Source organism: Phocoena sinus, chromosome X, assembly GCF_008692025.1.
Source record: "Phocoena sinus isolate mPhoSin1 chromosome X, mPhoSin1.pri, whole genome shotgun sequence".
Classification (NCBI taxonomy): domain Eukaryota; kingdom Metazoa; phylum Chordata; class Mammalia; order Artiodactyla; family Phocoenidae; genus Phocoena; species Phocoena sinus.
Genome location: NC_045784.1, coordinates 47,261,820 through 47,281,130, shown reverse-complemented (window position 1 = coordinate 47,281,130; position 19,311 = coordinate 47,261,820). Strand labels below are relative to the sequence as shown.

Here is a 19,311-nt window from a genome sequence, read left to right as displayed (position 1 = left end):
TTCAGGTATTCCACAGATGCAGGGCACATCAAGTTGATTGTGGAGCTTCAATCTGCCGCCTCCGCGGCTGCCGGGAGAGACCTCCCCCTATCCTCCCTGCTCTCACAGCTCACAGGAGCTCAGCTTTGTACCCGGCCCTGCCCCTGCGCGCAGGTCGCTGGAGGGCGTCTGTTTTTTGCTCAGACAGGACGGGGTTAAAGGAGCCGCTGATTCGGGGGCTCCGGCTCACTCAGGCCAGGGGTTGGGGGATGGGGGAAGGAGGGGCACTGCGTGCGCGGGGGGGGGGGGGGCGCCTGCAGAGGCCGGCGTGACATTGCACCAGCCTGAGACCCGCCGTGCGTACTCCCGGGGAAGTTGTCCCTGAATCCCTGGAACCTGGCAGTGGTGGCCTGCACAGGCTCCGCGGAAGAGGGGCATGGAGAGTGACCTGTGCTCGCACACAGCCCCCCCTGGTGGCGGCAGCAGCAGCCCTAGCGTCTCCCGCCCGTCTCTGGGTTCCGCGGTTCTAGCCGCGGCTCGCGCCCGTCTCTGGGGTTCGCGCTTCCAGCTGCGGCTCGCGCCCGTCTCGCGGGCTTGGGGGCTCGCGCCCTCAGCCGCGGCTCGCGCCCGTCTCTGGGTTTCGCGCTTCCAGCCGCGGCTCGCGCCCGTCTCGGGGGCTCGCGCCCTCAGCCGCGGCTCGCGCCCGTCTCTGGGGTTCGCGCTTTTAGCCACGGCTCGCGCCCGTCTCTGGAGTTCCTTTAAGCAGCGCTCTTAAACCCCTCTCCTCGCGCACCAGGAAACAAAGAGGGAAGAAAAAGTCTCTTGCCTCTTCGGCCGGTGCAGGCTTTTCCCCGAACTCCCTCCAGGCTAGGCGTGGCGCACCAACCCCTTCAGGATATGTTCAAGCCGGCAACCCCAGTCCTCTCCCTGCGCTCCGTCCAAAACCGAAACCCGAGCCTCAGCTCACAGCCCCGCCCGCCCCGGCGGGTGAGCAGACAAGTCTCTCGGGTTGGTGAGTGCCGGTCGGCACCGGTCGTCTGCGCAGGAATCTCCCCGCTTTGCCCTCCGCACCCGTCGCTGTGCACTACTCCGCGGTCCCGAAGCTCCCCGCTCCGCCTCCCGCAGTCTCCACCCGCGGAGGGGCTTCCTAGTGTGTGGAAACTTTTCCTCCTTCACAGCTCCCTCCCACTGGTGCAGGTGCCGTCCTTATTCTTTTGTCTCTGTTTTTTCTTTTTTTCTTTTGCCCTACCCAGGTACGTGGGGAGTTTCTTGCCTTTTGGGAGCTCTGAGGTCTTCTGCCAGCCTTCAGTAGGTGTTCTGTAGGAGTTGTTCCACGTGTAGATGTATTTCTGGTGTATCCGTGAGGAGGAAGGCGATCTCCACGTCTTACTCTTCCGCCATCTTCCAACCCATCCCCATTCTGAGTCTTAATGAAGCTTTATTGTCTGTACATTTTTAGCTCTGTGATAATTATTTTAGACCATTTGGTCCAATAGAACTTTTTGCATTGACAAAAAAGTTTGATAATCTGCCCAATATGGTAACCGCGTGTGGCTACTGAGCACTTGAAATGTAGCTAGTGTGATGGAGGAACTGCATTTAAAATTTTACTTAATTGTGTACTGAACAGCACAGTTCTAGACCTTACGAAAAGTAAAATTTCCACAAACCTTGTCTGATTTTCTCTTTTCTAGTTGTGTTGGTGTTGAAGAGGAGAAGGCTGCTGACATTGACCTCTACCACTGCCCCAATTGTGAGGTCTTACATGGGCCCTCCATCAGTAAGTAGATCTTGGAGTTTTTAAGAGAAGGCAGTCCAGAGGAGAGACAAAGCAAAGGAAGCTTGGAAGGAAAATTGCCTTTTTGTCAGTGCTTCAGATTTGTCTCTCTTGGGAAATAGCAGAAGCCTGTGTAGGCCCTGCAGGCCAGCAGCTGCTCCACTGAGAGGGCAGAAATGCAGAGTTTCACCTCCCTCCCTTACTTAGGGATTCCCCAGAGGAAGCACCTATCCTCACCAAGAGCTTTACTGAGACTGTGAGGGCCTCCTTGACTCCAGATGATGCAAGGGGTTGTTAGATTGGAAGAGAAGCAGGATCTGCTGAGGCGTTTGCTCTTGGAACCATAGCCTGTAGCCATTTTGACTGACAGTGTCTTGTCTTTTACTGACTTAGTGAAAAAACGCCGTGTATCTTCAAAAGGCCATGATACACACAAGGGGAAGCCAGTGAAGACGGGAAGCCCTACGTTCATTCGAGAGCTTCGGAGTAGGACCTTTGACAGGTGAGGACCCCATACTCCAAGGGCCAGTGAATGCCAGGGCTCTGGGAAGCTGGGGCCCATCTCTTCCCAGCTTTCCCACTGGCTGTCGCACTGGGTACCTCCACCATCTGGGGATGTCTGCAGGGCTCTGTGAGTTCCCTCTGGGGAGGGATCTTCTGTTTTAGTCGGTTTCTGAGAAACATTGCTAGAGTTTCATTTGATGTGCAGAGTACATTAAGGTCCACTTGTAGAAACTTTTGGTAGATAGGCAGTTTTCGCCTCAGTCAGGAGAGGATATTTACATGCACCCAGGGAATGCTATAACTAGAAGGAGTCTTAAAAATCAGAAAGTTTAATTCTCTCATTGTAGAGAAGATGAAACTCTTTGGAAAAAAAATTTTTTTGAGTAGTCATGTATTTCTTTTAAAATCAAGAAAAATTTTTTTTCTTTTAGAAAATTAAGATGGGCTTATTAAATAAATTACTTGAATTGAGCAAAAATAATGTTAGAAAAATTAATGAATAAAGCATTCTCTTTTGCTTAGTTTTTAATTCATTTGACCTTTTCCAGCTTTCCTATAATTGAAGTGTTATTTAGGATTATAAGTGTTTCTTCAACTTAATAAATTTTGTTTTATTTATTTAAAGGCAGTGAGTCTCCTTTCTACCCCAGACCCCTCAGGTCCCTTCTCCAGAGTCAACCAATTTCTTGTGCATTCTTTCAGAAATAGTTTTTGCTTATACAAACATATGTGTGTGTGTCCCCTTGTTTATTAAAAAACACAAACAGAAACACTTATTGTTCTACATCTTGCTTTTTTTAAAATCTAAATTATGGAGATCAATCCATAACAGCATATACAGATGTTCTTCATTCTTTTTCATGGATGTTTAGTACTCCACTGTATGGATGTATAATTTATTTAACCAGTCCTCTGTTGCTGAATATTTAAATCAATTCTAGTATTTTGCTATTAGAAAAAAAATGCGCAGTGAATGTCTTTGTACTTAGGCTTTTGCATATGTGGGTGAGTATATGTGTAGATTTACTACCTAAAAATGAAATTGCTAGGTCAAAGGGTATGTGCTTTAAAAATGTTTATAAATATTGCCAGATTGTTTTCAAAGTGGCCACACTATTTCATACTCCCACTAGACAATGTGTGAGGGTACCTGTTTTCCTATATCCTGGCCAACACTGTTTATTATCAAACTTTTTTGCCTTTCTGATAAGATAAAAAATGAGATTTCATTGTTTCCACTTGCATTTCTTTAGTTATGAAGGAAGCATGTCTATTATCATACATTTATAAGTCATCTTTATTTCTTTCTCTGTTAACTGCCTTCTCAACATTGTTTAACAGTTTTTCTGTTGGGTTACTGCCTATTTCATACTGATTTGTAATAGCTTTCCTTGCAGAAAATTTTAATTTTTACTTAAATTTACTATTACTATTTATAATGATTACTGGGCCTTGTCTCTCCGATAATTTTTCTACTACTCTATGGCTTTATTTTTTCTAATTTGATCTTTGTTCCATCTAGAATTACTTAAAGAGTGAGATAGACTTTGATCTTAATATTTTTCCAGATGTTTGTCCCAACACAACTTGTCAAATAGCCAGTCTTTTCTCCAGCATGATTTTAAGAAAACCAGAAACTCCTGTTTTCTAGTTAACGAAGTATGTGTGTCAAGAGAGTGGCTATAAAAATTGTTTTTGTTTTTTAAATCAGTCTTTTCTCTTTATTTGCCAGTGTTTAAAATGGGGTAATGCTGCTCTGGGTTAGAGTAATTTAGCTAAACTTGTCAGGTATGTCTTTTCTTCCTGGGCAGGCTGTTGAGTGATTTCTTCCTTTGTCATCTAGAGAAGAGCACCATATTGACAGGCTATCCTGGATTTAGCTTACCACCTCTGCCAGTGACCTGGCTTCTTGCCTTCGATAGGTCATTTCTTCCCTGGCAGGTGAAGTTTATGCCACTCATTAGTTGCCAGCCAACATTAGGTCCCCTCAGGAAGACCCCACCCTTTGGGTGAGTGACAGCATCCAGTGAGGCCTTCAGTAGCAGGGCCTCTAGGGTTCAGGCTTTCTCTCATGTGGCCCACAGCTCAGATGAAGTGATTCTGAAGCCCACTGGAAGTCAGCTGACCGTGGAATTCCTGGAAGAGAATAGCTTCAGTGTGCCCATCCTGGTCTTGAAGAAGGATGGATTGGGGATGACGCTGCCCTCACCATCATTCACTGTGAGGGATGTGGAACACTATGTTGGTAAGCACCACAGACCCTCTTAACTGTGACATCGTTCACTCCCATCAAAACGTATGACCCTTCCCCTCCAGTCTACGTTTTGCATTTCCTTTCTAGCCATCTTGGGAATTTGAGGTGAAGTGCCTTGCCCAGAGTCATTCTTTTTTTTTTTTTTTTTTGGCGGTACACGGGCCTCTCACTGTTGTGGCCTCTCCCGTTGCAGAGCACAGGCTCCGGACGCACAGGCCCAGCAGCCATGGCTAATGGGCCCAGCCACTCCACGGCATGTGGGATCTTCCCGGACTGGGGCACGAACCCGTGTCCCCTGCATTAGCAGGCAGACTCTCAACCACTGCGCCACCAGGGAAGCCCCCCAGAGTCATTCTTAGGCAAAGCTGGAACCAAAATCCTAGCCTACCCTTCCTTTTCCTCCTAACACACCACAAAACCCCAGGCTGAGCCCCATCTTTTACCTGGGGAATTCCAAGGATTGTTATGGCCTCTCTGTCCTCTGTTGAGATGAGAAAGCCTTTGACTTTTGCCCTCACATGCTAGTTGTGTTCTGGACATGAGTTTTGGGGGATAGGAAGAGAAGTGAGGAAGCAGGGCCCAGGCAGGTGGATAGTACTGTGAGTGAGACTATGTGTCAGGCAGTTCTGTTGCCTTAGCAGGCCTGGACCTGGCACATAGGTCTAAGGAGAGTGTGAGGAATACCTACCCCCACTTCCCATTTATGCACATACAAATACAGTGAGAAGTTTTCAGTGTAAGGTCATTTTAGGGACTGGTTAGGGGATGTGAGAGTCTTCTCTGATCCCTGGGACTTGGTGCAGAATCCATCTCTTTACTCCAGGTTCTGACAAAGAGATTGATGTGATTGATGTGACCCGCCAGGCCGACTGCAAGATGAAGCTTGGTGATTTTGTGAAATATTATTATAGCGGGAAGAGGGAAAAAGTCCTCAATGTCATTAGTTTGGAATTCTCTGATACCAGGTAAGAGGGAGAGGGGTAAGTAAAAAGCCTCACAAAGTGCCTAGGACTTGTGATATACTGAGTGTACATTAGTGTTCCTTTCCCTTCTTCCCGGTGGTTTCTTCCTTTGGGATGAGGAGCTGGTTTATACTTTCTAGGGTAGCTGCTCACATTATAACAACCAAATCATATTTCTCCTTTACAACTTCTAGCATAGGATAGATTATACAGTAGTTATTTTAATTAATTTTTGTTTCCTTCAAGATTTAGGACAGCTTTCTTAGACCTTTTTTTGGTGTTTAGATTGTGGCATGGTCACTGTTTAACTCCCAGGATAGGTCCTCTGTCCCAGGTAAACACTTCTTTACGTGGAACTGAGCCCTGAGAGGTTTCTCTAATTGTTCCTCATAAAGAAGACACTAAAACATGGGGACAGTACAATACTGTTATACACCATGTGCCAAGTGAGTGGGCCCGGGTGTGGAGATTCTGAGCATTTAGTGGAGGAAATGATCACCTTTGACTGGGGAAGGCTATGGAGCTGGGACTTGGGAATTCCGGAGCTTAGTGGAATGAGGATGCTGACTGGACTTACAAAAATAAGTATCCTGTGTGCTCTTTGGGATTCTGTGGAGAGAACTTCTTTCTCTTATCTGAGTCTCACTGGGATGGGGGGCATTTTATTCAGGCTTCAACCTTCAATTCCCAATCAGCTGACATCTGCTCTCCACCCCTTCCTTGATAGGCTTTCTAACTTTGTGGAGACACCCAAGATTGTTCGGAAGCTCTCATGGGTGGAGAACTTGTGGCCAGAGGAGTGTATCTTTGAGAGGCCCAACGTGCAGAAGTACTGCCTCATGAGCGTGCGGGATAGCTATACAGACTTTCACATTGACTTTGGTGGCACGTCGGTCTGGTACCATGTGCTCAAGGTAAAAATGGCTATGGCTTCTGAAGACAGCCAGGCCTTGGGCCTCCCTGTTTGTTTCAGGTGGCAGCATAAAGACAGGCTGCTAAGGCCTACCTGCATCCCAGATTCTATTTGGGTGACATTTCAACATAACTGCTCTATCAGGGTTGGGTACTGAGTGGATATGCCATATAAATTGTCTCTACTTTACAGTTTTGATGATTAACTTTTTTTTTAATAACAGCAGATGCCTAAGGTTTTCTCTGACTGTTATCTTAATTGAACCAATCTGTACTCCTACCGCTATGTATGGAAATGTCCATATTTACTGCAGAAATTTCTGGTAACATGAGAAATTCCCTCTCCCCTCCAAGTTTATTGAGTTATTATTTTATACCATAACGTTCACCTGTTTTAAGTGTATAGTTTGATGATTTTTGACAATTGTATAAATAGTTGCATGACTGCCACCACCATCAAGATAGAGCATGTATGAGATGGTTTTTTTTAATGTCAGCCTTTCTATAGTTTCCCTTTTAGTGGTCGTTACAATTTTATAATTAGCATATTGATTGTCAGTGACTATAAAGGATTTTTGAGGTCTGGAAAATAAATTTCTTAGGTAAGTTTTATTGTTCTCCACCACTGTTCATGCTATTTAGCTTTCTTATCAGAAACGCCAAGGAAAGAGCAGAAAACTTGGATATGGCTCTTGTCCAAATGATCACAAATCTTGAGCTAGTTGTTTTTATTGGTTTATCATGAAGAAATTGGAGTGTGTAAATGAAAGTGCTATTATGCAAATGTTAGATTTAACTTTTTTATTTTTAAATAGTTTCTTTTTCATAGAAAAATTGCAAAAATAATAGGAAGATTTCCTGTGTGCCCTTCACTCAGATTCCCATGTTACTATTTTATACTCTCTCTTTCTCTGAAGCAAACATAATGAAATGGTTTTATATAAATATTTTTTCTGAAACACCCGAGAGTAGTTTCAGACAAGGTGTCCCTTTATCTCGTAATAATTCAGTGTGTATTTCTTAAAAACAAGGGTATTCTCTTATATAACCACAGTATAGTTATCAAAATCAGAAAATTAATACTGATATAATACTGTTATCTAATCTACAAATCTGATTCAAATTTCTCTAATTGTACAGTAGATAATTTCTAGTAGATAATTTTCTACATTGAAATGTATTATGAAATATTGGTTAAACTAATCAAGCTATGGGTTGGGGATATTTTTGTGCTAGTGGGTTTTTTTCTTTTCTGCCAAATTATCTATCTGGTGATTATCCAGGCAAAACATAGTTAGGAAATAATATGTTCTTCCAACAGATAATCATCCAACATATAACCTTACAGAAGTCCTTGGGTGATTACTGAACTTTTAAACTTTTATTAGCTTTGATTGCAGGTGTGAGAAGGAATGCTCTCTGTAAATGGCATTTAAAGGCAAATTCAATTTTCTTCTCATTAGTAATGTGGCCTTAAATTCTCCTAGGGCTAGTAATATTGATCTACTCATCTATAGAGGCCATTTTTCATTTGGCATTGCATCTAAAATAGGAGCCTTTGGTGTACATTTGTCTTAAGTTGACAATTTTCTTTGAAATGTCCTTTCCAAATTGTTTTTGTCAGTTTTATAGAAACTTAAAAGTACAAAGTGCAAAAGGACTTCTGAAGTTTTCCAAATATATATATAAATGATCCTTGGACAGAAGGAATTCTAGCATACTACATGGTCTTGGAACATGAGAGAGAGAATATTCTTTTAGAGACTCCCAGAAGACTTCTCTGGAAACCCTTGATATTTTTGACATGTCAGTCTTTCTTTGTTTCAGGGTGAGAAGATCTTCTACCTGATCCGCCCAACAAATGCCAACCTGACTCTCTTTGAGTGCTGGAGCAGCTCCTCTAACCAGAATGAGATGTTCTTTGGGGACCAGGTGGACAAGTGCTACAAGTGTTCTGTGAAGCAAGGACAGACACTTTTCATTCCTACAGGTCTTCCCTGGGCTCCTCTGGGAGGGTTTGAGGAAGGTGGGAAGAGGAAGAGAGCTTGTGGCACTGGAACCAACCCCTTCCCATAATGTGTTGATCTGATTATGTGAGATATCCCTCTCATATCAGTTGAAGGCTCAGAAGTGGACATCAAGAAAATTCCAGTGGTGGCCAGTGGGCAGTGTGGTTTCTTGGGGAGGTCCAGGAGGAAGTTGATAGCTCCTTTGCACTGGACTGATGTCAACTTGGTGGACAGATAGAAAACAGGACTCTTAGCCCCATGACTCTAGAGATAGTGACTGAGAGACTGGCATTGTAGACTATAAGTCAGAATGACCTGGGTGGAGGTAGGGTTTTTTTTTTCCCCAAAACAATAAATGCCTAGGCTTCACCCCTAGAATTATGAAATCGTTGGTCTGGGGTGGGATCTGAGTGTATTTATTTTGAAAAAGTCCCCATAGTTGTCTCAATTTGGGGAAAGTTGACATCTTTAGTATGTTGAATCTTCCATGAACACATATGTCTTTCCATTGATTTAGATTTTTCTTGACTTTCTAATTTCTTAATTCCTTGATTTCAGAATTAGTGTTAAATTTTCTCAAAATGTTCAATAGAATTCTCTACTGCAGCCACATGGACCTGGAGATTTCCTTTTTGGGAAGTTTTTAATTAACATTCAATTTCTTTAAACCTGTAGTAGGCTATTCAAATTATCTATTTCATATTGAGTGAATTGCAAGTTTGTGATTTTCGAGCAATTGGTCCATCTTATCTAAGTTGTCAAATTTATGTGTGTAGAGATAGTATTTCTTTATTATTCTTTTGATATCTTCCAAGTCTCTAGTGCTACCCTGTGTTTCATTCCTGATGTTAGTAATTTGTGCCTTCTCTTTTACTGTGTGTTAGTCTTAATGGAAGTTTGTCAATTTTGTTGAACTTTTTAAAGAATCACTTTTTGTTTCACTGATTTTCTCTGTTGTCTTTCTGGTTTCAATTTCATTGATTTCTGCTTTTATCTTTGTTTTTCCTTCTTTCTTTGGGTTTATTTTGCTCTCCTTTTCCTGACCTTGAGATGAGAGCTTAGATTATTGATTTCAGACTTTTCTTCTTTTTTTATAATAAATTTATTTTACTTATTTATTTTTGGCTGCATTGGGTCTTCGTTGCTGCGGATGGGCTTTCTCTAGTTGTGGCGAGTGGGGGTTACTCCATTGTGGTGCACAGGCTTCTCATCACGGTGGCTTCTCTTGTTGCGGAGCACAGGCTCTTGGTGCATGGGCTTCAGTAGTTGTAGCACGTGGGCCCAGTAGTTGTGGCTCGTGGGCTCTAGAGCACAGGCTCCATAGTTGTGGCACATGGGCTTAGTTGCTCCGCAGTATGTGGGATCTTCCTGGACCACGGCTCGAACCTGTGTCCCCTGCATTGGCAGGTGGATTCTTAACTACTGCGCCACCAGGGAAGCCCTTTTCTTCTTTTTTTTAATATAAGCATTTAGTGCTATAAATTCCCCCCTTAGCACTGATTTAGCTGTGTCACATATTTTGATATGTTGTATTTTCATTTTGTTAAATGTGCTTTTAAAAAAATTGAGATATAGTGCACATACCATAAAAATTACCATGTTAAAGGGTACAATTCAGTTTTTAAAAAAATATTCTTGAAGTTGTGCAAACATCACCACTATCTAATACCAGAAAGTTTTCTTCACTTCAAAAAGAAACCCTGTACCTATTAGCAGTCACTCCCCATTCCTTCTTCCCCCCCAGCCCCTGTCAACCCCACTTCTGTACTTTTCTCTGTGTATGAATTTGCCTTTTCTGAATATTTCATGTAAATGGAATCATGCAATATGTGGTCTTTTATGTCTGGCTTCTTTCACCCAACATAATATTTTCAAGGTTCATCCATGTTATCCGTACTTCATTCTTTAAATGGCTGAATAATAATTCCATTGTATGGATATGCCATATTTTGTTTATCCATTCATCATTTTATAGACATTTGGGTTGTTTTTACTTTTTGCCTATTATGAATAGTGTTGCTATGAACATTCATGTACAAGTTATTGTGTTAACATATTTTCAGTTCTCTTGGGTATATCTACCTAGGAGAGGAATTGCTGAGTCATATATATGGTAACTCTGTGTTTAACTTCTTGAGGAATTGCCAGACTGTTTTCTAAAGCAGCTGCATTTTCCACCAACGATTTATGAGGGTCTCAATTTTTCCACATCCTACCCAACACTTGTTTTTGCCTGTCTTTATGATTATAGCCATCCTAGTGGGTGTGAAGTTGTAGCTCATTGAGATTTTAATTTGTGCTTCTCTAATGGCTATTGATTTTGAACATCTTTCCATGCACTTATTGGATGTTTATATATCTTTTTTTGAAGAAATATCTATTCTAAACTTCTGCCCATTTTTAAAATTTATTTATTTACTTGATTGTGCCAAGTCTTAGTTGAGGCAAGCAGGCTCCTTAGTTGCGGCACACGAGCTCCTTAGTTGTGGCATGTGAACTCTTAGTTGTGGCATGCATGTGGCATCTAGTTCCCTGGGCAGGGATCAAACCCAGGCCCCCTGCATTGGGGGTGTGGAGTCTTATCCCCTGTGCCACCAGGGAAGTCCCTGCCCATTCTTTAATTAGGTGATTTGTCTTTCTATTGTTGAGTTGTAAGAATTCTTTATATATTTTGGTTTAGACCTTTATCAGATGTATGATTTGCAAATACTTTCTCTCATTCTGGAGGTTGTCTTTTTACTTTCTTGATGTTGTTCTGTGAAGCCCAAGAGTCCCGTTTATCTGTTTTTTTTCTTTGCTTGTGCTTTTGGTGTCATATCTAAGAAACAATTGCCTAATTCAAGGTCATGAAGATTAACACCTGTGTTTTCTTCTGAGTTTTCTTTTTAGTTCTTACATTTATGTCTTTCATCCATTTCAAGTTAATTTTTGTATATGGTGTGAGATACTGGTCCAATTTCATTCTTTTGCATGTGGATGTCCAGATGTCCCAGAAAAATTTGAAAAGACCATTCTTTCCCCCATTGAATTGTCTTGACACCTTTGTCAAAAATCAGTTGACCATAGGCCATGTATTGGTTTATTTCTGGACTTTGAATTATATTCCATTGATCTGTATGTCTGTCTTTATGACAGTATCACACTGTCTCAGTTATTGTACACTTGTAGTAAGTTTTGAAATTGGGAAGTGTCAGCCTTCCTGGGCCCCTTGAATTTCCATATGAAATTTTCAGCTTCAGGTTTTATATAGATTTTTTTTTTTTTTAGATTTTTTTTTAGTGTTTGCTCTAGTTTTATGTATATATGTATACATATATAGATATATATGTATATGTACATAGACATATACACATGTATCTATGTATATATACATATATAGATAAATATGTATATGTGTATATATATATATGTACATACATATCTATATGTGTATATTTATATATACATATATATCTATCTTATGACAGTCTACTGGTACTGACATTTTACCAGTTTGAAGAAAGAGTTGAAACCTTACCTCTTTTCGTTGAAACCTTACCTCTTTTCACATCTCTTTACCCTTACCATATGTAATGTATTTGTCTTAAATATTTCCTCTGCATACATTAGAGCTACATCACATAGTGTTTTAATTTTTGTTTCAGCTGTCAAACATAATTTAGAATATCCAAGAGCAGGAAAATCTATTGTATTTACCTGTATTTTTACTCTTCCATTGTTCTTCCTTCCTGGTGTTTCAAGATTCCTTCTCTTATCATTTCCTCTCTGTTTAGAGTTTCAGGGTAGGTCTGCTGGCAACAGATTCTCTTAGTTTTCCTTCATCTGTAAATGTCTTGATTTCCCTTTCACTCTTGAAGGATAGTTTTGCTGGGTATAGAAATCTGGGTTGATATTTTCTTTCAGCACTTGAATGTTGTGCTGCTTCCTTCTGGCTTCTGTGGTTTCTGATAAGATTTTGGCTACCCTTTAAATTGTTTTTTTCCCTGTATGTGTCATTTCTTGCTACTTGCAATATTTTTTCTTTTTTAGTTTTTCAGCAGTTTGACTATCATGTGTCTTGGTGTGGATTTCTTTGGGTTTATACTGTATATGTTCATCGAGCTTCTTGAATGTATAGGCTTATGTCTTTTGCCATATTAGTGAAATTTTTAGGTATTATTTCTTCAAATACCTTTTCATTCCCTCACTCTAACTTTTCTTCTGGGTCTTTGATTATACAAATGTAACACATTTTGCTGTAGTCCCACAGGTTCCTGAGGGGTTTTTTTCTGTCCCATTGCATGGTTCTTTATTTTTTTGTCTTTTTTATTTTTACTGGCATATAGTTGATTTACAGTGATTCAGGTGTACAGCAAAAAGAGACTCAGTTATATATATAGTATCTATCTTTTTTCAGATTGTTTTCTATTATAGGTTATTACAAGATATTGAATATAGTTCCCTGTGCTATACAGTAGGTCCTTGTTGGGTTCCTGAGTTTATTTTTCTCTCAGTCTATTTCTTTTCTCTTGTTCATATTGGGTGCTTTCTATTGCTCTGTTTTCAAATTCTCTGATTGTTTTCTCCATTGTCTCCATTCTTCTGTTGAGTCCATTGTTTCATTATATATTTCAGATGTAGTATTTTTTAGTTCTATAATTTGTACTTGTTTCTTATTTATAGCTTCTTTCTTTTGTTTGTTTCCAGCATGCTTGTAATTGTTCGTTGAAGCATTTTTATGATGACTCCTTTAAAACTCGTGTTATATAATTCTAACATCTTTGTCTAACATTATATTGTATAATTCTGGATTTTATTTTGTTACTCAGATCTGTTTGTCTATTCATATATCAGTATCATATTGATTTGATTACATTGGTTTTATAGAATGTTTAATATATGATGAGGCAAGTCATGCACCCCTCCTCCTACTCCCATACCCATCTGCTTTTCTCTTTTATAGTTTTCTGTTCCCATGCATTTATTCACCCATCTTTGAATTCTTTGCTGGGTCTCACATGATGTTTTTTTTTTTGTACATTGGGCACTTGGTAACTGGTGAATTGAATTTGGCTACCAGAGATTTGAGTTGGATTCATTTGCATCTTGGTAGAAATTCCCACAAACTGGGTGCAATCTACTTAGTTCCACAAGCATTTCATGTCTGCTGTCTGCCCCAACATTGGGCTAGGTGCTAGAGATAGAATATGGATAGGCTCTTCAGTACTAATAGACACAATAGAGGTAGTCACCAGAAGTTTTGGGAGCACAGAGAAGAGCACTTAGTCTGGCCAGAGGTTTGTGAAAATCTTCTCAGAAGAGTGACACCTGAAGAGTAAATAGAGACTGACCAAGGAAAGAAAGGCAGGAAAGCCCTCTCAGATAAAGGGAAAGGCATTAAACAAAGCAAAGATGTGTGAAGCAGTTTATGGATACTGGAGCCTAAAGACCAAGGGCTGGGAGCAGATGAAGCTGAAAAGGTTGGCAGGCTGAACTTACTTCAGAGGCAACTGGGGACTACTGAAGATTTATTTGTTTATTTAATTTCTAATGAAATATTTCAGATGTAGCAAGAGATATAAAGAATAATATAATGAACATTTATGTGTTTATAACTCAACTAAAAATATAACATATTACAAACATATTTGAAGCCTTGTATATACCTCTCCTCAATTACATTCCCATTCTGCCCTCTCAGAGCTAGCTGTTGTCCTGAAGTTGATGATATCATTCTCATGCATTTTTATCCCTTTATTACATAGGTATGCCTTAGTAAGCAGTATATAGTATTGTTTTACATGTTATTGAATGTTATATAAATGGAATCAGATGTATTTTTCTCAACTTTTTTCTCTGAACATTATGATTGTGAGATCCATGTTGATACATGTGGCTATTGTTCATTCATTTCACTTGCTTTCTAGTATTCCATTGTATGAGTATACAGCAGTTTATCTATTCTTCTGTGGATGTACATTTCATTGAAGAGTTTCAAGCAGGAGGTGACATGGGCAGATTTGCGTTTCAGATATATCACTTAGGGTTGAGATGTGGAGGATGGACTTCAGAGGTTGAGATTGGTGTGGAGCAGTGGTTTACAAACAAACACTTTGGACTCTGGACCTGTTTATACCCTTAAATATTATTGAGGACCCCAAAGAGCTTTTATTTATGTGGTTTATATTTATTAATACTTACCATATTATAAATTAAAACTGAGAATTTAGATATATTTATTAGTTCATTGAGGAAAAAACAAGAATAAACCCATTACATGTTAGCATAAGTAATAATTTTTATGAGAACTATTTTCAAACTAAAAAAATTTAGTGAAAAGATTGACATTTACATTTCTGCAAATCTTTTTAATATTCGGGTTAGCAGAAAACTTCTGTGTCCTCAAATCTGCTTGTGTGTGTTGTGATATCATGTCATGTACCCCTTGAAAAACTCCACTATATACTGAGGGTTAAAAAGACAAATAACATCTTAGTATTATCATGAACATAGTTTTGACCATGCATATGCTCTGAAAGAGTCTCAAGGAGCCCCAGGATTCCCTGGATCACACCTTAAAGAACCACTGGTGTTAGAGGAGCCAGTTTGTAGGCTGTTTCAAATAGCATAGGTGAGAGATAATGATGGATCTGAACCAAGCCATTAGTAGGATGGATGGATGAAGAAGGGGAGATGAATATGAGAGAGATGTAAGAAGAAAAATCAGAAGGTCCCAGAAGGCAGTATAGGGTCAAGGGCAAGGAAAATAATTTAGTTTCAACTAGGTACATCCTTCACAACCAACCTGTGAAGTGGATATTTAGATATAGAAAACGGCAAGATTTGAACCCAGGTCTGTCTAACACAAAAACTCTTTGTTTTACCTAGCGCAGAGTTAGAAGGGGTAGTCATGGCAAGGAGGTGATGCCTTTCTTAGCAATAAGAGAGAGGGTGGGTGAGGCAACGAAGAGATTTTGAAGTGCAGAGAAGGGAAGTAGAAGGAGTTTATTAACCCCCAGGTTGGTCCAGTTCAGGGTTATAATGATGGCAGACGTGGCTAGGATGGGCGTTGGGAGAGTGGAGGAAGCTAGAATGTTCTGAATTACTGCCAGGCTGGCTGGTCTAAGGAGTTGTGTTTGAGCTGAGTGGGCAGTGGTGATGTCCAAAGAAGAAAGGCCCTCTGCCAGCTATGTTTTTTGCCTTGTTACACTGCAGGATGGATCCATGCTGTGCTGACCCCCGTGGACTGCCTTGCCTTTGGAGGGAACTTCTTACACAGCCTTAACATTGAAATGCAGCTCAAGTGAGTCCTGAAGCTCTGGTGATCCCGAGTTGGCCATTCCCATCTGCTAGAGTCCTTGAGTTCTCTGCTATTGTGAGGAGTGCAGCATAGAAGGGAGGCAAGATGATCAGAAAGGAATGGATCCTGGTTTCTGATGATGTTCAGTCTGAAGATGAATACCTCTTCCTCACTTAGTAGTTATGTGAATTTTGTCAAGTCACATAAACTTTGAGCCCAAGTTTCCTAACCCATAGAGTAAGGTCTTAGAGGGTAGTTGTGAGGATTAGAGATAATGGATACAGAGCATCCAGAGCAATACCTGATACATAGTAGGTGCCCAGTAAACAGAGTCCTTGTTATCATTGTTATTGTTGTGCCTACTTCCTCCAGAGCCTATGAGATTGAGAAGCGGTTGAGCACAGCAGACCTCTTCAAGTTCCCCAACTTTGAGACCATCTGTTGGTATGTGGGAAAGCATATCCTGGACATCTTTCGAGGTATGGAGCCCTTTGCCAACTGTCTTTTTTGCCCTGCTGCCCTGACCATGTGTGTGTGCACATGTGCACATAACCATCACCTCAAATCAAGATACAGTACCCATCACCACAAAGATCTTTGTAGTGTTACCCCTTTATAACCTCACCCACTCTCTCCCCCTGAACTATCCATAACTTCAGGAAACCACTAATCTCTTTTTCATCTCTGTAATTTTGTCATTTCAAGAATGCTATAAAAATGGAATCAAAGGATGCGATCTTTTGAAATTGGCTTTTTTACTAATTGTAATGTAGGGTAGGGCATGGATTTTAACTTTTTTATTTAGCAAAGGGGACTGAGAAAATTGGATCACAGTGAAATTATTCCTATTTCCTGCCAATTAAAATAAGAAACTCAATTGGTATAGTGTCAGAGTTCCCTGGACGTGCTTCCCCTGGGGACAAGGCCCAGTCCTGACTACCCATCATTGGTTTGGTTCCTGGGTATCAGCCCAGGTAGAAGCCAACCTGCTGGGTTTCCTCTTTCCTGGTCTGCTTGGAAATAGAGTGGCTCCCTTACTCAGACCTGAGATTCTTCAAGGTGACTTGGCCAGGAAGAGTTACAAAGAACCTCAGAGGCCAATGAGTACACTCTCTTATGAAGTACCTCAAGCCCTTATTCTGCCATCTAGACAGACCATCACTTAAATGTTCATTCAGAGGCTGGATGACTAACTGCTTATTATTTTCTGTTCTGAACAGCTTAGTTCAGTAGAAAATTCTTTATTGAGCCTAAATCTGGATGTTTGTTATAACCTCCTCCTGGAGTAACTCAGAACAAGGCATTAATGGCTCTTCAGATCTGTGTAGGTGGCAGTTGTCCTCCTGAGTGTTCACATTTTGAAAACCAAGAGGCAGAGTAGTGTAGAAGGAGCACAGGCCTCAGATTTAGACAGATGAGGTTTCAGTCTTGGCTTTGGCACTTACCAGGTGTGGCCTTTGGTTGTCTCTTTGCCTCTCTGAGCCTCATTTCCTGAACTATAAAATGAAGGTAATGATATTTGGCTTATAGGGTTGGGTATAGGATTAAATGAGATAGTAGACGTCAAGGTAGTCATAAAATGAACACCATTATAAGAACTGAGATATGGAGTTGTGTTCAGAACCTTGAGCATTTTCTCTGGTTGCCTGAAAAAAACTAACAAGTCCTTCACTTCCCTGCATGGCTTCTTTGACACTCTACCTTCCTCTTTCCCCCTTTAGGTTTGCGAGAAAACAGGAGACACCCTGCCTCCTACCTGGTCCATGGTGGTAAAGCCCTGAACTTGGCCTTTAGAGCCTGGACAAGGAAAGAAGTAAATATACTTATTTCTCTACCTGCTTTAGAGGTCTACTCTCAGCAGGGACTGGCTTTGGGAAGATCCTCTGGGGACGTGGAGGAAACTAGGGGGGTTTGTGGGCTCCTAGGATTAGAGTAGAGGACTGGGCTAGGACTCCTTGGATTATATTTTTAAACCTTTCTTTCTGATTATGAAAAGTAATACATGCTTACTGTAGAGAATTAGAAAAATACAGAAGAGTGTAAAGAAGGAAAAACTTCACCTGTAATTTTAACTCAGAGGGAATAAACATTAACATTTGGGTATACTTTCTTTTGTTTTTTTAATATTCATTTTTAAAACATGATTGCTCTCACCCTGTACATATAATTTTGTATCTGAATTGGTTGGCTTATCTTAATTTTTCTGTGTCACCAGAGTTCTCCACAAACATTAATAGTTACATGATATTATTTTGCAGGGATGTACCATCCTTACCTAACCACTTGTTTATTGTTGCTTATTTATTTATTTGGGGGATAGTTCTAGAAAATCATGCAGTAAATAGCTGTTTGCATCAGTCTTTGTTCCTCATCTCTTGATTGTTTCTTCAGGGTAGATTTTTAGAAGAGTGATCACTAGATCAAAGTATGTGAAAAAATGTAAGACTTGATGCATACTGCCAAAATGGCTTTTTAGGAATATACCAATATCCATCTATCCAACTGAATACTAAACAGCTATAAAAGAGATTAAGAAAGCTCTCTATGTACTGATTTGGAAAGATCTCCAGAATTTATCATGTAAAAGTGTAGAACTGTGTGTATAGTGTGCTACCTTATGTGTAAAAGGGGGGAAAAGAAGAATTATATTTGTATGTGCTTGTATTTGACTGAAGACACAATCTGGAGGGATGCAGAAGAAACTAATAAAAGTGGTTACCTGTTGGGGTGGGCTAGGGGAGCTGATGGCAGGGTCAGATATATACTGAGGCTTTTCAATATATATCTTTCTATATTGTTTGATTTTTGAACTACGTGAATGGATTACCTACTCAAAATGTTGAATTTATTTAAAAACCAATTTTAAGAAATGCAAAAAAAGGAAATATCAATATATTCTTTTATGCTTCTGATACTCTTTGTAGATTCCTTCCCCTGCATACAGTAGCCTGAGGAGACTTTTCAGCCACTGCAGGCTTAAATGTGCACAATCTCCCCATTTCCTGTTGGCAGCCTTCCCCCCAGATATCCTTGGACTTCATGTTTTGGGCCTTCTTTTGCTCCCTGGACTCAACTGCACCTGGGCCTTAGCCTTCGATTCTGTTTTGCCACATCCCTCAGGTGTGGCTACCTTGGGTTTCATCTCTGACTCTGCATCCACACCTGACCCTCCCGCGAAGTGAACTTCAGAGTGACTCTGTCCTAGGAACACGAAAAGGGAGGGAGGTGGGTAGGTCCTAAGCACTCATGTCCTGAGCCAGGATGGCCTCAGGGACCAAAGGATGGCCCCAACAGTGTGACCAAAGGGAGCTGGAAGAGAGTAGGACACAGAACTGAGGAGCCACACTCATGGGAGAAGTCTTTTGTGAAGTGCAGACAACTTCTCTTTTGTGAAGAGAAGCAGTTGCTCCTTCACCCTTCCAGAGCCCCCTGGGCTGGGAGGAGGGAGCTGTCAAGGTTATCCAGCTGGGTCACATGGGTTCTCAGCCCCCATCACTGCCCAGCCACCAAAATAAATTCCAGATGGATTAAAAGAGTTAAAGGAATCAAACCATGGGAAGCAAGGAGGAAATGCTGAGGAATTTTTATCAGTCCTCTGGGTACAGAATTCAAGTCAAAACTGGTGGAAGAAGTCA

The 19,311-nt window shown here is 40.8% G+C and overlaps 1 protein-coding gene across 4 annotated transcripts in view; it reads left to right on the top strand.

The window, feature by feature from the left end:
- PHF8 (PHD finger protein 8) overlaps positions 1 to 19,311 on the top strand; it is a 106,975-nt gene that overhangs the window by 30,455 nt on the left and 57,209 nt on the right. For all 4 annotated transcript variants that reach the window (XM_032619835.1, XM_032619837.1, XM_032619836.1 and 1 more), the window contains exons 3-11: positions 1,674 to 1,759; positions 2,150 to 2,258; positions 4,345 to 4,505; positions 5,338 to 5,479; positions 6,204 to 6,390; positions 8,216 to 8,378; positions 15,592 to 15,679; positions 16,049 to 16,155; positions 17,398 to 17,489. In XM_032619835.1, the coding sequence (XP_032475726.1) occupies positions 1,674 to 1,759; positions 2,150 to 2,258; positions 4,345 to 4,505; positions 5,338 to 5,479; positions 6,204 to 6,390; positions 8,216 to 8,378; positions 15,592 to 15,679; positions 16,049 to 16,155; positions 17,398 to 17,489 (1,135 nt within the window). The remainder of the gene's footprint in view (positions 1 to 1,673; positions 1,760 to 2,149; positions 2,259 to 4,344; positions 4,506 to 5,337; positions 5,480 to 6,203; positions 6,391 to 8,215; positions 8,379 to 15,591; positions 15,680 to 16,048; positions 16,156 to 17,397; positions 17,490 to 19,311) is intronic.